Source organism: Telmatherina bonti, assembly GCF_933228915.1.
Source record: "Telmatherina bonti genome assembly, chromosome: 1".
In the NCBI taxonomy this organism is placed as follows: domain Eukaryota; kingdom Metazoa; phylum Chordata; class Actinopteri; order Atheriniformes; family Telmatherinidae; genus Telmatherina; species Telmatherina bonti.
The window spans coordinates 10,710,168-10,727,072 of record NC_136619.1 but is presented as its reverse complement, the minus strand read 5'-3'; the positions used below and the strand labels follow the sequence as shown (position 1 = coordinate 10,727,072).

General features: G+C 41.1%; 1 protein-coding gene across 1 annotated transcript in view; it reads left to right on the top strand.

The window, feature by feature from the left end:
* The window catches only part of adamts18 (ADAM metallopeptidase with thrombospondin type 1 motif, 18), a gene marked incomplete at both ends in the record, with an annotated part of 71,727 nt that overhangs the window by 17,591 nt on the left and 37,231 nt on the right, over window positions 1-16,905 (top strand). The window contains 9 exons of the mRNA XM_079238498.1: window positions 2,356-2,620; window positions 3,138-3,352; window positions 4,745-4,828; window positions 4,954-5,113; window positions 6,111-6,216; window positions 6,828-6,965; window positions 7,057-7,210; window positions 10,093-10,188; window positions 13,001-13,149. Of these exons, the coding sequence (XP_079094624.1) occupies window positions 2,356-2,620; window positions 3,138-3,352; window positions 4,745-4,828; window positions 4,954-5,113; window positions 6,111-6,216; window positions 6,828-6,965; window positions 7,057-7,210; window positions 10,093-10,188; window positions 13,001-13,149 (1,367 nt within the window). The remainder of the gene's footprint in view (window positions 1-2,355; window positions 2,621-3,137; window positions 3,353-4,744; window positions 4,829-4,953; window positions 5,114-6,110; window positions 6,217-6,827; window positions 6,966-7,056; window positions 7,211-10,092; window positions 10,189-13,000; window positions 13,150-16,905) is intronic.

Below are 16,905 nucleotides of genomic sequence, written 5' to 3'. Positions count from 1 at the left end.
ACAAAAGAAGATTTAAGCTACACATACACGCAAGCGCTCTCTCTGAGCACCATTATTGCCATTGCTGCAGATGGAATTCATTTCCTGTCATCATCATCACAGACACTTCCATCTGCTAACGGCTGGGAAAGAAAGTGGGGAGCCGGCAGATGTGGTGTTGCAGAGGAGCGAGGAAGAAACATTTAGCCATGAGTTAATGAAGTTTATATAGCTACCTTTGACTTTTTGTGATTTTACTGTGGGAATTTTGTGGTTGCCAGGTTTGTCACTAATTACACTTTTTGCATGATGGGAAACTGAAAATCTCATTCTGAGTTAAACAAGGAAAATCACCAGTTTTTCCCTTTAATCTCCTAATGAAGGGTTAGATGAGAAACATGAATGATGAAATCATCCCTTCTCGTCATGGACCGACGGCGTAGATATTGTTTGACAGAAGGAACTGTCAAGAGACAAATGTGTTGCATCTTTAGAAGAAGGAATATCTGATGAGGTGTGTGTTTGTACAGGTCAGGTCTCTGGTAAATGTTAGACAGATGAAAAGAGGAGCAAACAAGAAGCGACAGCAGTGTTTGCTGATAAGAGACACCTCCTTTGACCTTTCTAGCTCTCTTGAATTCCAATCTATTTTAGGAAGCGGTAGTCTATTTTCACCCAGGGTGTTTTTCTTCTTTTTATTCAGATCTTTACGTTGATATATTTTATTCATGAGGTAGAGGGATTTTTTTCTCCTCTGTCTGCTTTGCAAAGCAATGCCGCTGGAGCTGGAAGCCCGGAAGTATCAAACTTAAAGGTTTTTATTTTTTTGGCAGGTATTGATGTGTTGGGGCTCAAACCATTGACACCACAAAAAAGACTTGCCAACCTATGGACTATGAGGACCTTAGAAGTTGTCAAAATGATGATTTGTGACACTTAGCCTTGCATACAACTTTACCTTCCACCTCGGAGGAGTGATGGAAGAAACAGATGATTTATGGCCACATGAAAGATTTTCGGGCAGCTGGATGGGATGGATGCCTGTATGGATGGATGAATGGAGGGATGGGTCTGATGATGGCAGTCTGCCATATATCCAGCCACTGTTTTGACAACAAGAGCCTCACCATGGCTTCCCTTTTGTCCAGCCTCTGTTTATTTTGCCACCTGCTAGTCTGGGGGGAATGGGGTCAGTTAACTGGAGTAGGGTGCTGTCACACACACATGTGCACACACATAAATGCTGATGATGTAGGACATGGCACATGCACGGATAGAAATGGGTCAGAGGTCATTGGGTCAGTGGGCGTGTGCGCGTCTATGTGTTTTTATTAAATTCAGTGAACGGGTGTCTCTCGATTACTCAGCTATTTTGTGTACGTTTGGAGAGTCGCAGAGTGAATTAGGTAGAATTCGTGGTCAGACGGAATGTTTAAGGTTCAGTAGCTCGATCTGTCAGTTCAGGGGGCAGCTCAGGGCACTTGACAAAAACAGCGAGCCGAAACAGCGCAATAGCCCGCCATGGTGCCTGGACAGGTCTATGTCGTGTTGGAGACAGCTGTGCAATGATATCCCTCATATTTCTAGTTCATATGTGAGATCAAAGTGAATTTTGATGCTAACATTCTGTTAAATGTCGCTATGCACCCACATGTCTTCCAGTAAAGATGAAACTTAAGAGTTTAAAACTGTGAGGTGCTAACTAGCTTCTTATATGTAATCATATTATATTTTCTATTTGCTTTGTGCAAACTCCTCCATTCCGTTTGCCACTTTCCTATTCTCTCTGCTCACAGTTTCTTTTGTCACTTTGAACGCCCTGCAAGGCTTCTGCTCTGCTCGAATGAAATCCTCATGCTTTGAGCCCAACATCGTCCTAGATAACTGTCACTCACTTAAATCAGTGGCTGTGATGGTAGCATCACAGCTGCGTGAGAGGGGGAAGTTGTTGGGTCTACTAGTCAGAAAGTTGCCTAGTGCTTTTTTGCAAAACTCCATGTTTCTTCCAACTGAAGTCACTCCAAAGGCCAGAAGAATCAAGCAATAAATATACCAAACTGACAAGATGAGTGATGAACTACAGGTAGATAAAATGTTAGTTGCCTAGTATGTAGTTTATTTATTAAAACTGTACATACTGTGAAAGATAAAAACATTTTCATTGTGCAAGTGTGCAGACACAACACCTCAGCCTTAGTCTTGTTCTTCATGTCATTCCTGGGATGTCCATTCAAGGATGAAACTTGTAAAGACTAAATATGCAAGTGAGGCTAATTTGGAAACACGTTTACTTAATGTACAAACTGCAGAAACTGAATGCTTCTCATTACTTTTACAAGTACAGTTGTTGATTTCTGTTTGTGTGTGTGTTTCCAGTCAGGTTTGATCCGTGTGTCTCAGGAGGAGTACCTTATAGCACCATTACCGCAACATCTGGCCGAGCAGCACAACTACAGCGCCCCCAATGGCCATCACCCTCATGTTGTCTACAAGCGCTCAGCCGAACACATTGTGCACAGAAGATCTAGAAGCTCGTCTGTCTCTGAATCCTCCAGATCTGACAACCCTTATTTCCACTATCATCATTATCAGCAGCAAGGAAAGCAGGATCGGCAACACTTCTGCGGGCGCCGCAAGCAATGTATGTAAGGGAACCTTCTATTCCTAATATCCTCATTTTTTATCCTGTGCATTAATTCTTCATGTAGAACCTTCCATTTCTGAAATAAGGCTTGCATCCCGGTGCAGTTTAGGGTGAGGCTTTTATAGTCTCTTTACATTGTAACGTTTTGCCAGAAGTTTCAGAAATGATCTTTGTTCGTGGTTCAGCCCTACTTTTGGCCTGCAGAAGATAACGCGTGCAGGCAAACAGTTGGTTGGATGGATTTGACTAAAAAATGTATCTGAGTACGTTGTAACCTCCATAACAGCTCAACACCATGCCGCTTCCCCTTTACGGTTAGTTAGGTTTCAAGGTAAGAGGAAGTAGCAATGGGAGGATATTTCCTGTCATTTCAATGGCAGGGCGTGACCTTCAATCATCTGCCACGAGCCAGGAAAGAGATAACTCATTTGACCTGCTGCAAAGTTTCCTCACTGTCTGTATTATCTGTCTCTACCTTTCATATTCCACACTCCCTTCACCTTTGCTTTCCTAGACGCTCCCAAGCCTCCTGCAGAGGATGGCTTCATCATGCCTGATGAATTTGCTGTGCCAGAGGTGGAGGAACCAGGGAGGACAAAAAGATCACCCATCAACTCTAACCGAGTGGGAGGACTGAATGTGGAGACCCTGGTGGTGGCAGACAGGAAGATGCTGGAGAAACACGGCAGGGAGAACGTCACCACCTATGTCCTCACCGTCATGAATATGGTGAGGGTGGGAAAGATACGGGAGAGACAGGAAAGGTGGAGCTGCTAATGGTTCACAGATAAATAAAAAGTCAGTTTCTCTCTGCTTTTTTATACCTCTCTGTTATGGGGGACTCTCAACCTGTTAACATGGCTTGCAAGGCAACAGACACATGAGCAAGGTGCTAGCGCGCTAGCGCTAACACTCATGTTAGCTAATGTTTTTTGCTAATTCCAAAACAGATAAGCTAAAGTTATGACTCTTCTCTCAGTCTCTCTAAAAAAACACCATAGAAGTTTTAAAACATAAAGTACTGACTTATTTTTTTTATGGCACAATTTCACTTTTTAAGAAATAACAGCTCTTTCATTGTTTTGCATTATAAAGGCAAAATATTTACTTTAGCATTTGGTGTGTGTATATATATATATATATATATATATATATATATATATATATATATATATATATATATATATATATATATATATATATATATATATATTTCAATTTCATATTTCAAATATTTCAATATTTCATAACTAAACTGAGTCTTCTTTTAAATTATTATTGAAGAATGCACCATTTATAAGATTAAATTTCTTTCTTTGCCCCAAAACCTTTAACAATTGATTTCATCTGACAACATTTGCTCAAAGTCTTGCGTTTTTTTTAGGGGTGGCACTTTTTCCATATCACTTCGTGACAAAGATTTTTAGTTTAACATTTTTGCTTAACTTAACTTAGAAAAATAACCTCTATTGTAGCTGCCTGTTTAAGTTTTAAGTAGGAAAATCTATGAAATGGAAAACTAAGAAACATAATGAGCAAGTTTGGTATATAAATAAATGTCTTGTGGATATTCCTCACTTTCAAACTACGAAAAACTTAGTGCTGTCGCTCAGTGCATTTTTGTCTGTACTAGACATACACTGTCAGCACTGTCAGGCCCTTCCTTTAAATGCTGTTCGCCACAGGAAGAAAAATGAATGGATGGCTTTTGATAGGGACAAAAAGTTCAATCTCATGCTGACTGCAACCTTGATTTACCAACATTATGCTGACAATGTTTGCATTAATACCAGTAAATTCTAATTATTAAATTGCAATTCATTAGAAATACATTAAAAGTATAAGAAGGATTGGTTGGATCATTTACGATACTAAACACAACTCCACAACTCAAAACTGAACATTATTTCTGGAGAGGAAAAGCATTTGACAGTCACATAACTTTGAACGTTTGATTTCATATTCAGAAGGTGTGAAGTTCATTCCAACCTTGGACTTCTGTTGCAGCTCAAAGCTTTTAATTTCTGCGCGCTTTATTTATCAAAACTTGCAAAAAACCAAACAAGTACAACATAAAAGATGTTTAATGTTACTGACAAACAGTCTGCAATTCCGCTGCAGGTTTCCAGCCTTTTCAAAGATGGCACCATTGGGACCGACATCAACATAGTGGTGGTTAGCTTGTTGCTGCTGGATCAGGACCCGGTGAGTGGATTCAGACTGACAGCATAACTTAACTTGGTTCCTGTTTTTTGTTGTTGTTTTCTATCCCTGGACACTGATTAGAAGAGCCTCACTTCTAACACTTTATTTCTGTCCTTTTTTTCCAGCTGGGTTTGACTTTGAATCACCATGCTGACCAGTCCCTCAACAGTTTCTGTCAGTGGCAGTCAGGTTTGGTGGGGAAAGGAGGTAAACGACACGACCACGCCGTTCTCCTCACTGGACTTGACATTTGTTCCTGGAAGAATGAACCCTGTGACACCCTGGGTAAGACAGTATTCACCTCCTCCTAACAAGCCAACATTTTTGATATAATTACACTGTAACATGGACTGAGGGAGGCCAGTATGACTGAGCAAAAAAAAAAGAAAGCCTGATTCCCCCCCTCTGTGAAATAAACACAGCTATTAGCCCCTCAAGCATGATGCTTTCCTTGTGGGATTTTACCTTTCTTACAGTTTTGTAGACAGAAGGGCATGACAAGGGGCAACAAATGTCCCGAATACAAACACGAACATGATTTATTGTTACTGTGGAGTTAAAGAGCTCATTAATTATCCTGTTATGGCTCTCTGTCAAGTATTTACTTGGATTAAAAACAAAGAAAGCGTGTACAACATCAAAGACAACACAAAACTTGTCCAGGTTGCTTAAAAATTAATTTAGTTACTTCAAGTCTAAGCCACATTTGATAACAACAGACATTCTTATGTTTCTGGACCCTTCAGGGGAGAAGTGCTGCCAGCTAAAGAGGAAAAAACAAGCACTACTACCTAATATTTCCACTAGCTTGTCAGTTACAGTAAATCCCACATCTAGGATTAGTTATCTTATCCCTAAAGCTGTCAGGTCCACACCTGTCCAGGATGTTCCCTGCCTCTCCTCCAGTGGCAGCTTGGATAGCCTCCAGCAACCCCCTGACTGGAATATGGCGAGTATAGAAAATAGATGGATGGAAGTCAGGTTCACAAACGGCAGTAGAGCTTGCTGATCTGTTCTTACAGTCTGGGAACAACTGGACCATCAATTATCTGGAACTTGTGAGACTGCACCAGGGAGCTTGTGTGAAACTCAACTTCTTCAAGGCATGTGCATGTATATCAGCCATATGTGGCAGACGTTCGATGCCTGCCAAATCTGTGCTGAGAGCAGCACAAAGAAAGAAACAAGGGATTTTTATGCCGGCTTGAATAAATTCGATGTTTCCTTACAAGTACGTGAAGCTGACTATAACTTGACTGATTTTTCTGTTGTATCTTTGCAGGTTTTGCCCCTATCAGTGGCATGTGCAGCAAGTACAGGAGCTGCACCATCAATGAGGATACGGGCCTGGGCTTGGCTTTCACCATCGCTCATGAGTCTGGACACAAGTATGTTTGACAACAATATTTAACTTGCAGTTTCTGGACACCTAATGCCAGAAACCTCCCTTCTACATTTATAAAACGTTTTTTTATTGACATGTTCAAAAACAACACTTGGACGGAAATTGCACCAACAGACGACTGTACTGCCATTGTAGAGTGGTCCAACACTAAATTTGATTTGTGGTGTGAAAACATGCGATACATTGACATGAAATGACAAATATAGTCTGAAATAAAGAGATAAATAGAGTCTGAAAGACGGCCCCACTTCCTCCTCTGCATGACACTTCATGAAAGAAGAATGGAAACTGCTGGAGGCAGCAGAGGCCTTTGTTTATGTTTTATATGTCTCCATAGGGAACGGGGGTGACACACTATTTTTATCTGTAAAAGTCTTAAGTTTCTTACTTCATCCAGGTGACAGCATGTCATAATAGCTATCAACTTCAGCGTTTTAAAGTTTAGTAAATTAACAAAGAGGCGATTGTTCAGCACATGACATGCTGATGAAAAGAAGAAATCCCGGTGCTTCTCACAGAGAGTTCACAGAAATGCCATCAGGATCTTAAAGTAACCTTCAAGTCTTTTACTATTTCTATTTTTTTTTTTTGCAGTTTTGGGATGATCCATGATGGGGAAGGGAATCCTTGTCGTAAGACGGAGGGCAATATTATGTCCCCCACTCTGGCAGGTAACAACGGAGTCTTCTCCTGGTCCATCTGCAGTCGACAGTACCTCAGCCGCTTCCTTGGGTAGGCCTTACAGTCATACCCTGTTATATTAGCTATAAAGTTGTTGTAGCTGCCTGCCTGACTGGCGTTGTTGGTGTGCTGTGTTCACCAGAACAGCCCAGGCATCCTGCCTCGGAGACGAGCCCAAGCAGATCGGTCAGTACAAGTATCCCGAGCAGCTTCCCGGGCAGCTGTATGACGCAGACACCCAATGCAAATGGCAGTTTGGCTCCAAGGCTAAACTGTGCAGCCTTGATTTTGTCAAGGTAGGATGTTCGACAAATGTTTTCATTCTTTACATTTTTGTCGCTACAATCACCACAATATACAAGCAGAATGCAAAGTTGATTTATTTTGAGAGCACAATATTCAGTTTATTTTTTGGTATTGACTGAAAAAACAATTTGGCTCCACGGCTAAAATTTAATACGTTTCTGTAAGCTGAACCAGAAAATAAATTTCATGTAATTTAATCAAATATAACTGAGAAGAATGAACAACATAGAATTACTGTAACACTGCTAATAGAATTTACCCAATATCTATCTATCTATCTATCTATCTATCTATCTATCTATCTATCTATCTATCTATCTATCTATCTATCTATCTATCTATCTATCTATCTGTCTATCTGTCTATCTATCTATCTAAATATATATGTATGGGACCTTAAGTCTTCACCATCATTTATTTTAATCAAAGAAGGCTGTGGAGACTTGTCTGTGATAAGTAAAATAAGAAATAAACCTGTGGCCCCACATGTATATCATACATATCTCTGGTTTGGTCAGCATCTATCATTTAGTCCCATCAATAAAATTCACATAATGTAAGTTTGAAAGTTTGTCGCTCAGTAGCCCCTGATACCTCAAATTAGCCAAATCACAGTCAGACTTTGGTAAAACAAGCTGCAAAGTTTCAAAGTTCAATATTTTTCATCTCTCATTTCAGAATGTGAAACCTATATATTGCATTACACATAGACTGAAACATTTCAAACAATTATTTCTTTAAATTTTGATGATTGGGGCCTATAAATAACGAAAACCCAAATTCCAGTGTCTCAGAAAATTTGAGTATTACATAAGATCAATGAAAAAAATGATATTTTAAACGGATATGTCAGGATTCTGAACAGTATGTTCATTTCCATGCACTCAATACTTGGTTGGACCTCCTTTTGCATGAATTACTGCATCAATGCGGCGTGGCAATGGAAGCGATCAGCATGTGGCGCTGCTCAGGTGTAATGGAAGCCCAGTTTGCTTTGCAGCCTTCAGGTCATGGTAGTTGGGTCTGGTGTCTCTCATCTTCCTCTTGACAATACCCCACAGATTCTCTATGGGGTTCAGATCAGGGGAGTTTGTTGGCCAATCAAGCACAGTGACAACATGGTCACTGAAGCAGCTTTTGGTACATTTGGCAGTGTAGGCAGGTGCCAAGTCCTGCTAGACAAAAAAATGTAAATTATATATATTTTTTTTCCGGTTAAGGTTACAGAAACGTAAACCAGCTGGATAAAATGTTGTCATCTGACTGAAATACATAAACTTTGGTAGTTGGACCAAATTATTTTTGTTAGTATACCTCTCTACAACTCCCTTAAAATGACATCCTGCATCAACATCCTATCTTCACCATTCTAAGTCTGTTTATATAGGATAAAAGTATTCTGCATAAGCAAATAAGGCTTTATCTGAAGGAATAACCTCACTCCGAGATTATCTGGTCATTATCTAGTTAAAAAATGTTAAATAGAGAATCTAACCTGCAGCAGGCTGTGGTCCAAGCAGTCTCACCTGGAAAATCCTGGAGGAATTCTGATGGGAAAGTTACGCTAACAGCTTGGACTGTGGAAGTGAAGATTTCACCATCTTATACATCCCAAAACTCAATTTTTAAAAAGTACTTAAAGCAAATACAAGATATAATGACTTTTATGCTGAATCACTTTTCCATTGCCATTATTTTCTCAACAAAGGAAAATGTCCATGTTGCTCTACAACACTTCAGGCTAGCGGTTGTTCAACACATCCTGCAGCCTGTCAGCTGCCAACTGCCCTGATTTAATCCAAAAATATCAAACTATGAGACTATGAAAATACACCTAATCTGTATTAAATCTTTAGAAAGCTAACGAGGCATATTAATGTTCCCTACAAGCCTAGTATGAGCCAACGGAGCATCTCCAAATCATCAGGAGACTGAAACAGACTGCTTTACATCACTGATGATCTGGTGTTAAACTAACAGTTTATTAATTAGCATGATCTTTGTACATGACACTCAACAACCCCCCCTCGCTTTTGACTCACCGTTAAAATGGATTCTATTGGCTGAATGGGTACCCCACACAACTCCACCCTGAATCATTGTCATCTTTGATTCTGGGTGGGGTTTCCTTTATGTAAGCAGCATTCACATGTTTATTCACATGTAAATGTTCCTGAAAATGCTACAAGTGCAGCGATGCTGGGAAATGAACTTTGACAAAACGTGTCACATGACGGCAACTCGGCTTGTCCCAGATTCCTCCTGTGTTTCCTAACTGGAGGTCTGCGTGTCTCAGACCTGTGGACAAGATAGTTGCTGGTAAATGAACCTGCGTGTTGATTCACAGTGGATTTGGGAGCAAACTTTTCACATATTTTCTCCATTTGTTCCTGTCCCTAAAGGAACAGTTTTTCAGCATGCTGGTGTTGCTGGAACCAACGTTCTTGATATATGGCAAACAGATCTGCATGAGGACAAAGGATTTAACACTGTCTCCCACTTCTTCCCCCTGGTTCCTCTCTTATTACCAGTTGCAGGTGGGCGCTCTGCCAGCCTGCACCGCCTGTCTTTCGACCCCAGCTCTTCTTCTGGGCTCAGTTGCTTATTCTGTCTCTGTTTGAATAGGTCAGATGACACGTACAATTACAGTCGGTTTCATTGAAGAAGTATTGTGATTAAATTTGACACAGAGGCTTTGTAGAAAAGCATGTCGGACGCAGCGGGGGCTTATAGACCAGCTTGATGGTGGTCCTGACAAGAAGCAGGTGCCGTAAGGTCAGGACAAAAGAAAGCCGGGGAGGGATCAGCGGAGCAACAGGTGACGACACCTGAAGCCCATATGTTTGACAGATGTGTGTGTTTTGTGTGACAGGATATCTGCAAGTCGCTGTGGTGTCACCGCACGGGGCATCGATGTGAGACAAAGTTCATGCCTGCTGCAGAGGGCACCACCTGTGGCCCAGACATGGTGAGGAACGTTTCCTGTTGTTGGGAAGGCTCTTACTGATGTCCTCATTAGATAACATGCACCTTTTGAACAGTCAATAAATATGTTCCCAACACTTATGTGCAAACCCCATTCCCAGAAAAGCTGTAACATTTCTTTAAAATGCAAGAAAACTGAAATGTCATCAACATTGCACTGCAAACAGTGGAGAAAGAGGCAAGTTTACCATTGTGTTACATCAGAATTCCTTTTAATTACACATTTTAGGTTATTAGGAGTTGATAATGATGATTGTTGCAATTAGTTAAGAGGTATCTGTGCTCGTTTGAGCTGAACACACACTTTCTACCGTCGCAGCCTCACGTGTCTCATGGCATGCCAGAATCACACAGTCCCAGTCAGTCCTGGTTGGAAGAAATAAAACTAAAGATTAACTCAATTAAACTTAAATATTCAATGTAAATAACTTTGATTTACTATTTAATATCCATCCATCCATTTTTAAACCACTTAGTCCAGTTTAGGGTTGCAGGAAGCTGGAGTCTATCGCAGCAATCATTGGAAGACAGGCAGGGGACGTCATGGACAGGTCGCCTGTCCATCGCAAAGACAAAACAACGCTATTTAACGTAAAGATTAAAATAAAGTTATCTCCCTAAAAATTTAAATGAGTTTGCCTCATCCACCACAAATCTACTGTTTGGATTGTTGTGTTTTTGGTTCTCTTCGTTTTGATGCCCCATACATCTCCATCCAGAGACCAATCTGGACTGAATGCGGCCCAGTGAAGCCCACAAACTGGGGTTTGGTCCTGAGGACATAACTTTGTAACTCTCGAAAAAAGTGGTGATGCTCCCTTTTATTCTTACAAACACTATGTTTTTGCAAAACTGGATAGTCTTTCTTTCAGGTCCTTGTGATCTACTATCCTGCAACTTTCAGGTGCAGCCCTTCTCTAACACACCTGAATCTAACAGCTGAATTTCCTTCATCCACATGTCATTGAGCTCTGCAGAGGCCCGGTAACAACCCATTCGTTTGACCCAGGTTTGTTGGAGAAGGTTGTATCTAAAAGTTGCTGGATAGTAGAAGATTGTTAGGACCGGACTGGCACCCGTGATGTGTGAGAAGTTCTTAGTTGTCCTCAAAAAACGAACAAAAAAAACGTAGGTGAAATAAAAACTTATTTTAGAGCAGAATGTGTGTCCATTGTCTTTGTGTCCATCTGAGATGAGTTCTTGCATAGTGAATGTTGTTATTTTTGCACAGAGTAGATGTGTAGCTCCTTTCTTAACACTGCAAAAACTCAGCCTTAAAAAAGAAGAAAAAAATATACAAAAATTCGGTAAATGTTGCTTAAAATAAGATAAATTATCTGCCAACAGTACAACAAAATTTGACTTGTCAAGACTTCCCAAAACAAGTAAAAATACTCTTAAAACAAGAGGAATTCTCTGGCATAAAAACTAAGAATTATCTTACCTTTAAAAAAATAAGCACATATGTACTCAATTTAAGATTTTTAATCTTACTTAGATTTCAGTTTTTGCAGTGCTATGACAGTTTCAGGTTACATTTCTGGATACAGAAAGAGATTGTGTTGAGTGTCAGTCGTATTCTAAGGTACTCTCAAGCACACGCTTATATCCAGGTACTGCAGATTAAATGAGTTGGTTAACCATATACATTCACAGTAATGTCAATTAATAAACAATATTCCTGTCAAATAAACCAGGAATCGGGAATCTGGTCCTTCAGGCCCACTGTCCTGTAAACTTTCAGCATTTCCTGTCTTCAGCACACCTGACTAAAATTAATGGCCCAGCAGCAGACATGTGCAGTTGTCAGAAATTCAATTAGTTTTAATTAATTATGTTGCAGCAGGAACACATCTAATACCTGCAGGATAGTAGCTCTCGAGGGCCAGGGTTGAGTGTCACTGAAATAAACCAATAAAAAAAAATAAATGCATCAATATTAATCATCGTGTGGAGGTATTGTCATTTTGTGCTTCTACAATGCTTGAAGGTTACAGGAATCTAACAGCTGTTTCCCTTCTCGTCTTTACACGCTGAGTTTTCACTAGATAAACTTCATAAAAACTTAGGCAGTAGACACATAGATGATGACTAAAGTTATGAATAACCTTGCAAAGTTTGGAAGTTTGCAATAAAATCTTGTGTCACCATTAATCATTGCTTGGAAATGTGAAGCTACTAGTGAACATGCCTTTTATACCCAATCCCGACACCCGTACATGTCACCAGTCACTGATGTGGTAAAATCTTCCCTGACCTTTCTGTCTTTACCTTTTGCAATGTTGTGTCAATGTGATGCTGTCATCTAGTTTTGACTTAGTTTAGATGATTTAAATGTCACTAAAGTCTTCTATAAAAACTTCTGTCATATTTAAAAGAAGTTATTATTTTATTTAAGAGACATTTATTTGAATGAAATTAGTTTTTTCCGCATCTAGCACTAAAATTCAAACACTTATTTACAAAGAACTATCAGTAAATGTTGCTGACACATGCAACAGTATTTTGGGTACAGTAAAGTTTCTCAGGTGAACTGCTGGAAAGTTGATCTGCAGAAGGAAAGAGACGTGGTGAAGTGTGTGAGTGCAGCTTTTTGGCTTGGATCAGCTGGGACGTGAAGCACAATGGACATGCTTGTGTTTGGGCTGTAGCTACAGTGTCTGGGTGTCCAGGTGTGGTGTTGGGCTCTTGTCCAAAATGTGAAACTCAGGCAAGACACCCGAGTACTGATAAGCAAACTATTCCTGTTCTCTTCTCCTCTTTCGTTTCCTCTTCTTTTCCTTTTTTTTCCCCAGTGGTGTCGAAGAGGTCAGTGTGTTAAATTTGGTGAGTACGGTCCTCGAGCCGTCCACGGCCAGTGGTCAGCCTGGTCTCAGTGGTCCGACTGCTCCCGAACCTGCGGAGGAGGGGTCATGTACAGGGAGCGCTCCTGCACCAGCCCAAGGTAGACACACACTTGCACACACTCGCATAGTCATAATGTAATTCATCACCTTCATGCCGATGCTTTAGATCAGATTAAGTTGCCAAACACATGACAAAGTGATTCATGTTGTCATGCAGCTGACAGTAAAAATCTGACCTGCAGTTTGGGGCCAGAAAGTAATTCTTGAAGGCCTCACGTCCTAAAAACTTTCCTTTCTGATCACCTGAGAGAGCTGTCTGCCAGGTAGCTGTCAGCGTGGATATGTCCATGCATTCTGTACACACACACACACATGCATGCATGTATTGATAACAGCTCTCATCTGTCAGGCTGACAGTCCAGACAGACAGACTACCTCTCCCCATGCTCCAGACAAAGGGAACCTCCTAAAAACACTTTTTTTCCTCTGAAAACTGCCAAGACAGCCAGTAAATGTCCACTATTGCTCCTCACACACAAGTTTAGTTGTTCAGAACCCTGCAGGCCCACATCCCACGGTGCATATCTTTATTAGCAGAGAGCTTTGTGCGTGTCATTACAAGCAGAGGAGAGATTCGTTGTTGTGCATCCCCCTGTCGTTTCACAGAAAAGTCTAAGATTTAGTAGATGTTTTAAGACCTTTATTTCACCTTCATGCTATAAAGTTTGACATATTGTAATTCTTTGCAGTCTTCTGCTTGAAGAACAGTTTCTAGAACACTTTATTTGCAGTAAAGATGCTTTTTAAGATGAAAAAATGCTGCTACAGAAATGTGCTTTTGTTACAATACAAGCGATGTGTCTGACTTGGTATCTGGTATCACTGTCTGTTGCCTAAACTGCAGTTTTTCTTTTACTTCCCGGGGATCGTTTTGACTCACGGCTGTGTTCGCCACATGCTGCCAGGTTGCTATTTCTGTTTATTTTAATGAACACTTAACTACAGTGCAACTTTTTCTTCTCAAGTCTTATAGAAACCTTTAAAATGGAAATGTTCAGCTGCGAGCGCTCCAGCAGTCTCACCAGAGATCAGTTTTTATCTCGTTTGTGACGTCTCTCCAGCTCCATGTGGAGAAGGATGCTCAGATATTCATGGCCTTTTACTTCGCTGCCGTCCTCTTTGCTCCGCTGCCTACTTAACAGCGCTGCAGACGCTGATGTGACTGCTCGGTCCACCTCAGCCGACTCGTCTCCTAATCCCCGTGAGGGATCAAAGACGTTTTCAGAGCCAGTCTGACCCTCATATGATACACATTATACACCATGCCTGGTGGAGTGAAAAAGGGCCGCAGAGCCTTTTAAACCAGGTTAGCTGTCATGTTCATTTATCATCCCTGTGGCACTGAAGGGAACTTTAGGAGCAACTGCTGAAAGAACGGATTGAAGCTGCTAAATGGTGACCTTTGGGGTCAGTTGGACTGAGACAGGGATGGGAAGACGGTGAGGGATATATATGTATAAATCCAATAATGCAGAGTCATGATATCATTATAAGAGAGTTGACTGAGATCTCAATGATGGTGCAACATTTTTTTCACTTTCATTAACAAGCTCAGTCCAACACATCTCCACCCAGACAGGTCACACTCAGGCCCTGTCCCAACTGGAACACGCACTCCTGAGTCACGTTTTGGTGACTCATGACATTCATAATGTTTGTCCCCAATAATCTCTGTAATTTTTCTGGCCTGTGCGCTTAATCTGAGCAGAACAACAAGGATTAGCCTGAATCTTTTCTCTCATGCCATCTTCAACCCCAGAACTGAACTGTCTGGACACTGTGGGACTGTCCTCCCCACAAACCCTGACAAATCCAGGATTTCTATGTTGATTCATCGCTGGACAAAATCTACAGCTTGCTTCTGTTTGTGTTGTGTATATTTTGGACTTGCAGGAGCAAGTCTCAATCTCAGTTTATCCTGCACAAACTCAGGCATGCATGTAACTTATCCCCAGTAAAGCATAAAAGGACCAGCTTCATTTGCTTTTCAGGAGCTGATTTAAACAAAAAAAAAAAAAGACTGAATCTTCTGCCCTTCCCACCCTTTACCCACTTCCTTTCCTGCTCCTTCATTCCCCGAAGACCACCTGCCAGATCAAACGCAGTCAACTTAATCCTCACCAACAAGCCTGAGAGATTAGGTTCATGATCTTGACCTGGTTTTGTTGGGAGCACATTTTGTTACACACTTGATTTAACAGAGTGTGCAATGCAATGGCTCTTGTTTAGAGGAGACTTATAAAAGTCCTTACTTGTCAGCAGCACAGCAGAGGAATGTGGGTGTCTTTGCATGTGTGAACTGCAGAGTGGGAAATCCAGAGAGGGAGCAGGTGAGTCACGGAGAAGACGAGATGATGACCTCTGACCCACAGGAGTTTCCGCTTCTGTCGCCGGGTAGATTTATCAGGCTACTGGGACATGTAAGCACCCTGAAGGGTCATGAGGGTCGCATACTAAAAACTTGTCAGATCTGCTTTCTGTCCTGTTGTTGTGCAGCTGTAATGACAGTACATGATCCACAAAGGAGGAAAAAAAGGATGATGAATTGAAGAGGGGAAGGATTAAGGACTGTGAGTAGGCAGTCCATGGTCAATGAAGTGGATTCAACTCCCTTCTCAAGTAAATTGTCCATCCTCAGTGCTCTGATCAGGAGGACTTGACTGATAGAGTATGTCATGTAGTCCCCCACTGGCCTGCAGAAAGCACATTACCATATGGGCTGTGTTTGTCTGCCACTAAGTCCTAATAGGATCAGGACTATGAAAACCTGGGCCAAATTTCCCCCCATCACCAAGGGAAGCAAAACGGGTACGAAGCAGATTTACACACACACACACACACACACACACACACACACACACACACACACACACACACACACACACACACACACACACACACCTTGAAATGTGCTCTGTCACTCTTGGCAGCCAAGTCATCCTGTGATTGAGTCCAGTTCTAAACTGAGGGAATGAGCAGTTCAGTGGAGAACAATTCGATCCAGCAGTCGACATAAGAATGCGCTCCTCGCAGTTGCAGACATCTTCCTCGTGCAAACATTTTCCGTATCGCTGCAGAAAAGTCAAACGAAAGACGTGGGATTCAGCAGTTCTCACTTAGTTTGCCTCATTTTAACGTTAAGCGCACAGTTTTTATTAGATGCAGTGCGGATCCTCAGGCTGTGGATGTGTGTCTATGTGTGTGTGCAAGCCACTTTAGGAAACAACTAAAGTCAATTTTCTCTGTTGGTGGCTGCATCGGAACGCCTGGCATGAGTTAAAAAAGCCTGGGAAGTTTGACATGGCATCCTGGTGTTCATTAAAGGCCTTTCCCCCCCCTTTGTTTAACAAGTGATTACTCCTTTAGTCATATTGGTGACATGTTAAAGCTGCTTTATGCTCACACACAAGTTTCCCATCTGCAAAAGTGAAATTTGAACTTTGCTATGGCCAACAATGCATAGACAGATGGTGCCACTCAGTTAGTTTAGTTTAGTTTACATCTTTTATTGAATTTATGAACTTCTCTTCATCAACGAGGGAAGCTAATGCTTACAGTTTGCTCATCCACTACGAGGGCCAAACAAAGTAAAGAGTTTGTCTTTTTTCATGAAAGACACGATGCAATCCATCAATTAGCATCTTTCCATTTATTCAGAAACCATTGTCGACTCAAAACTCAAGTCTTCACATGGTTGTGTCCAAAAGATAGTGATCAGTTTAAATGTAGAGCTACAGATGACCACTGTTTTATTTAATCAAACTTCCAGTCACACTAAGGTCTACCTCTGAAAT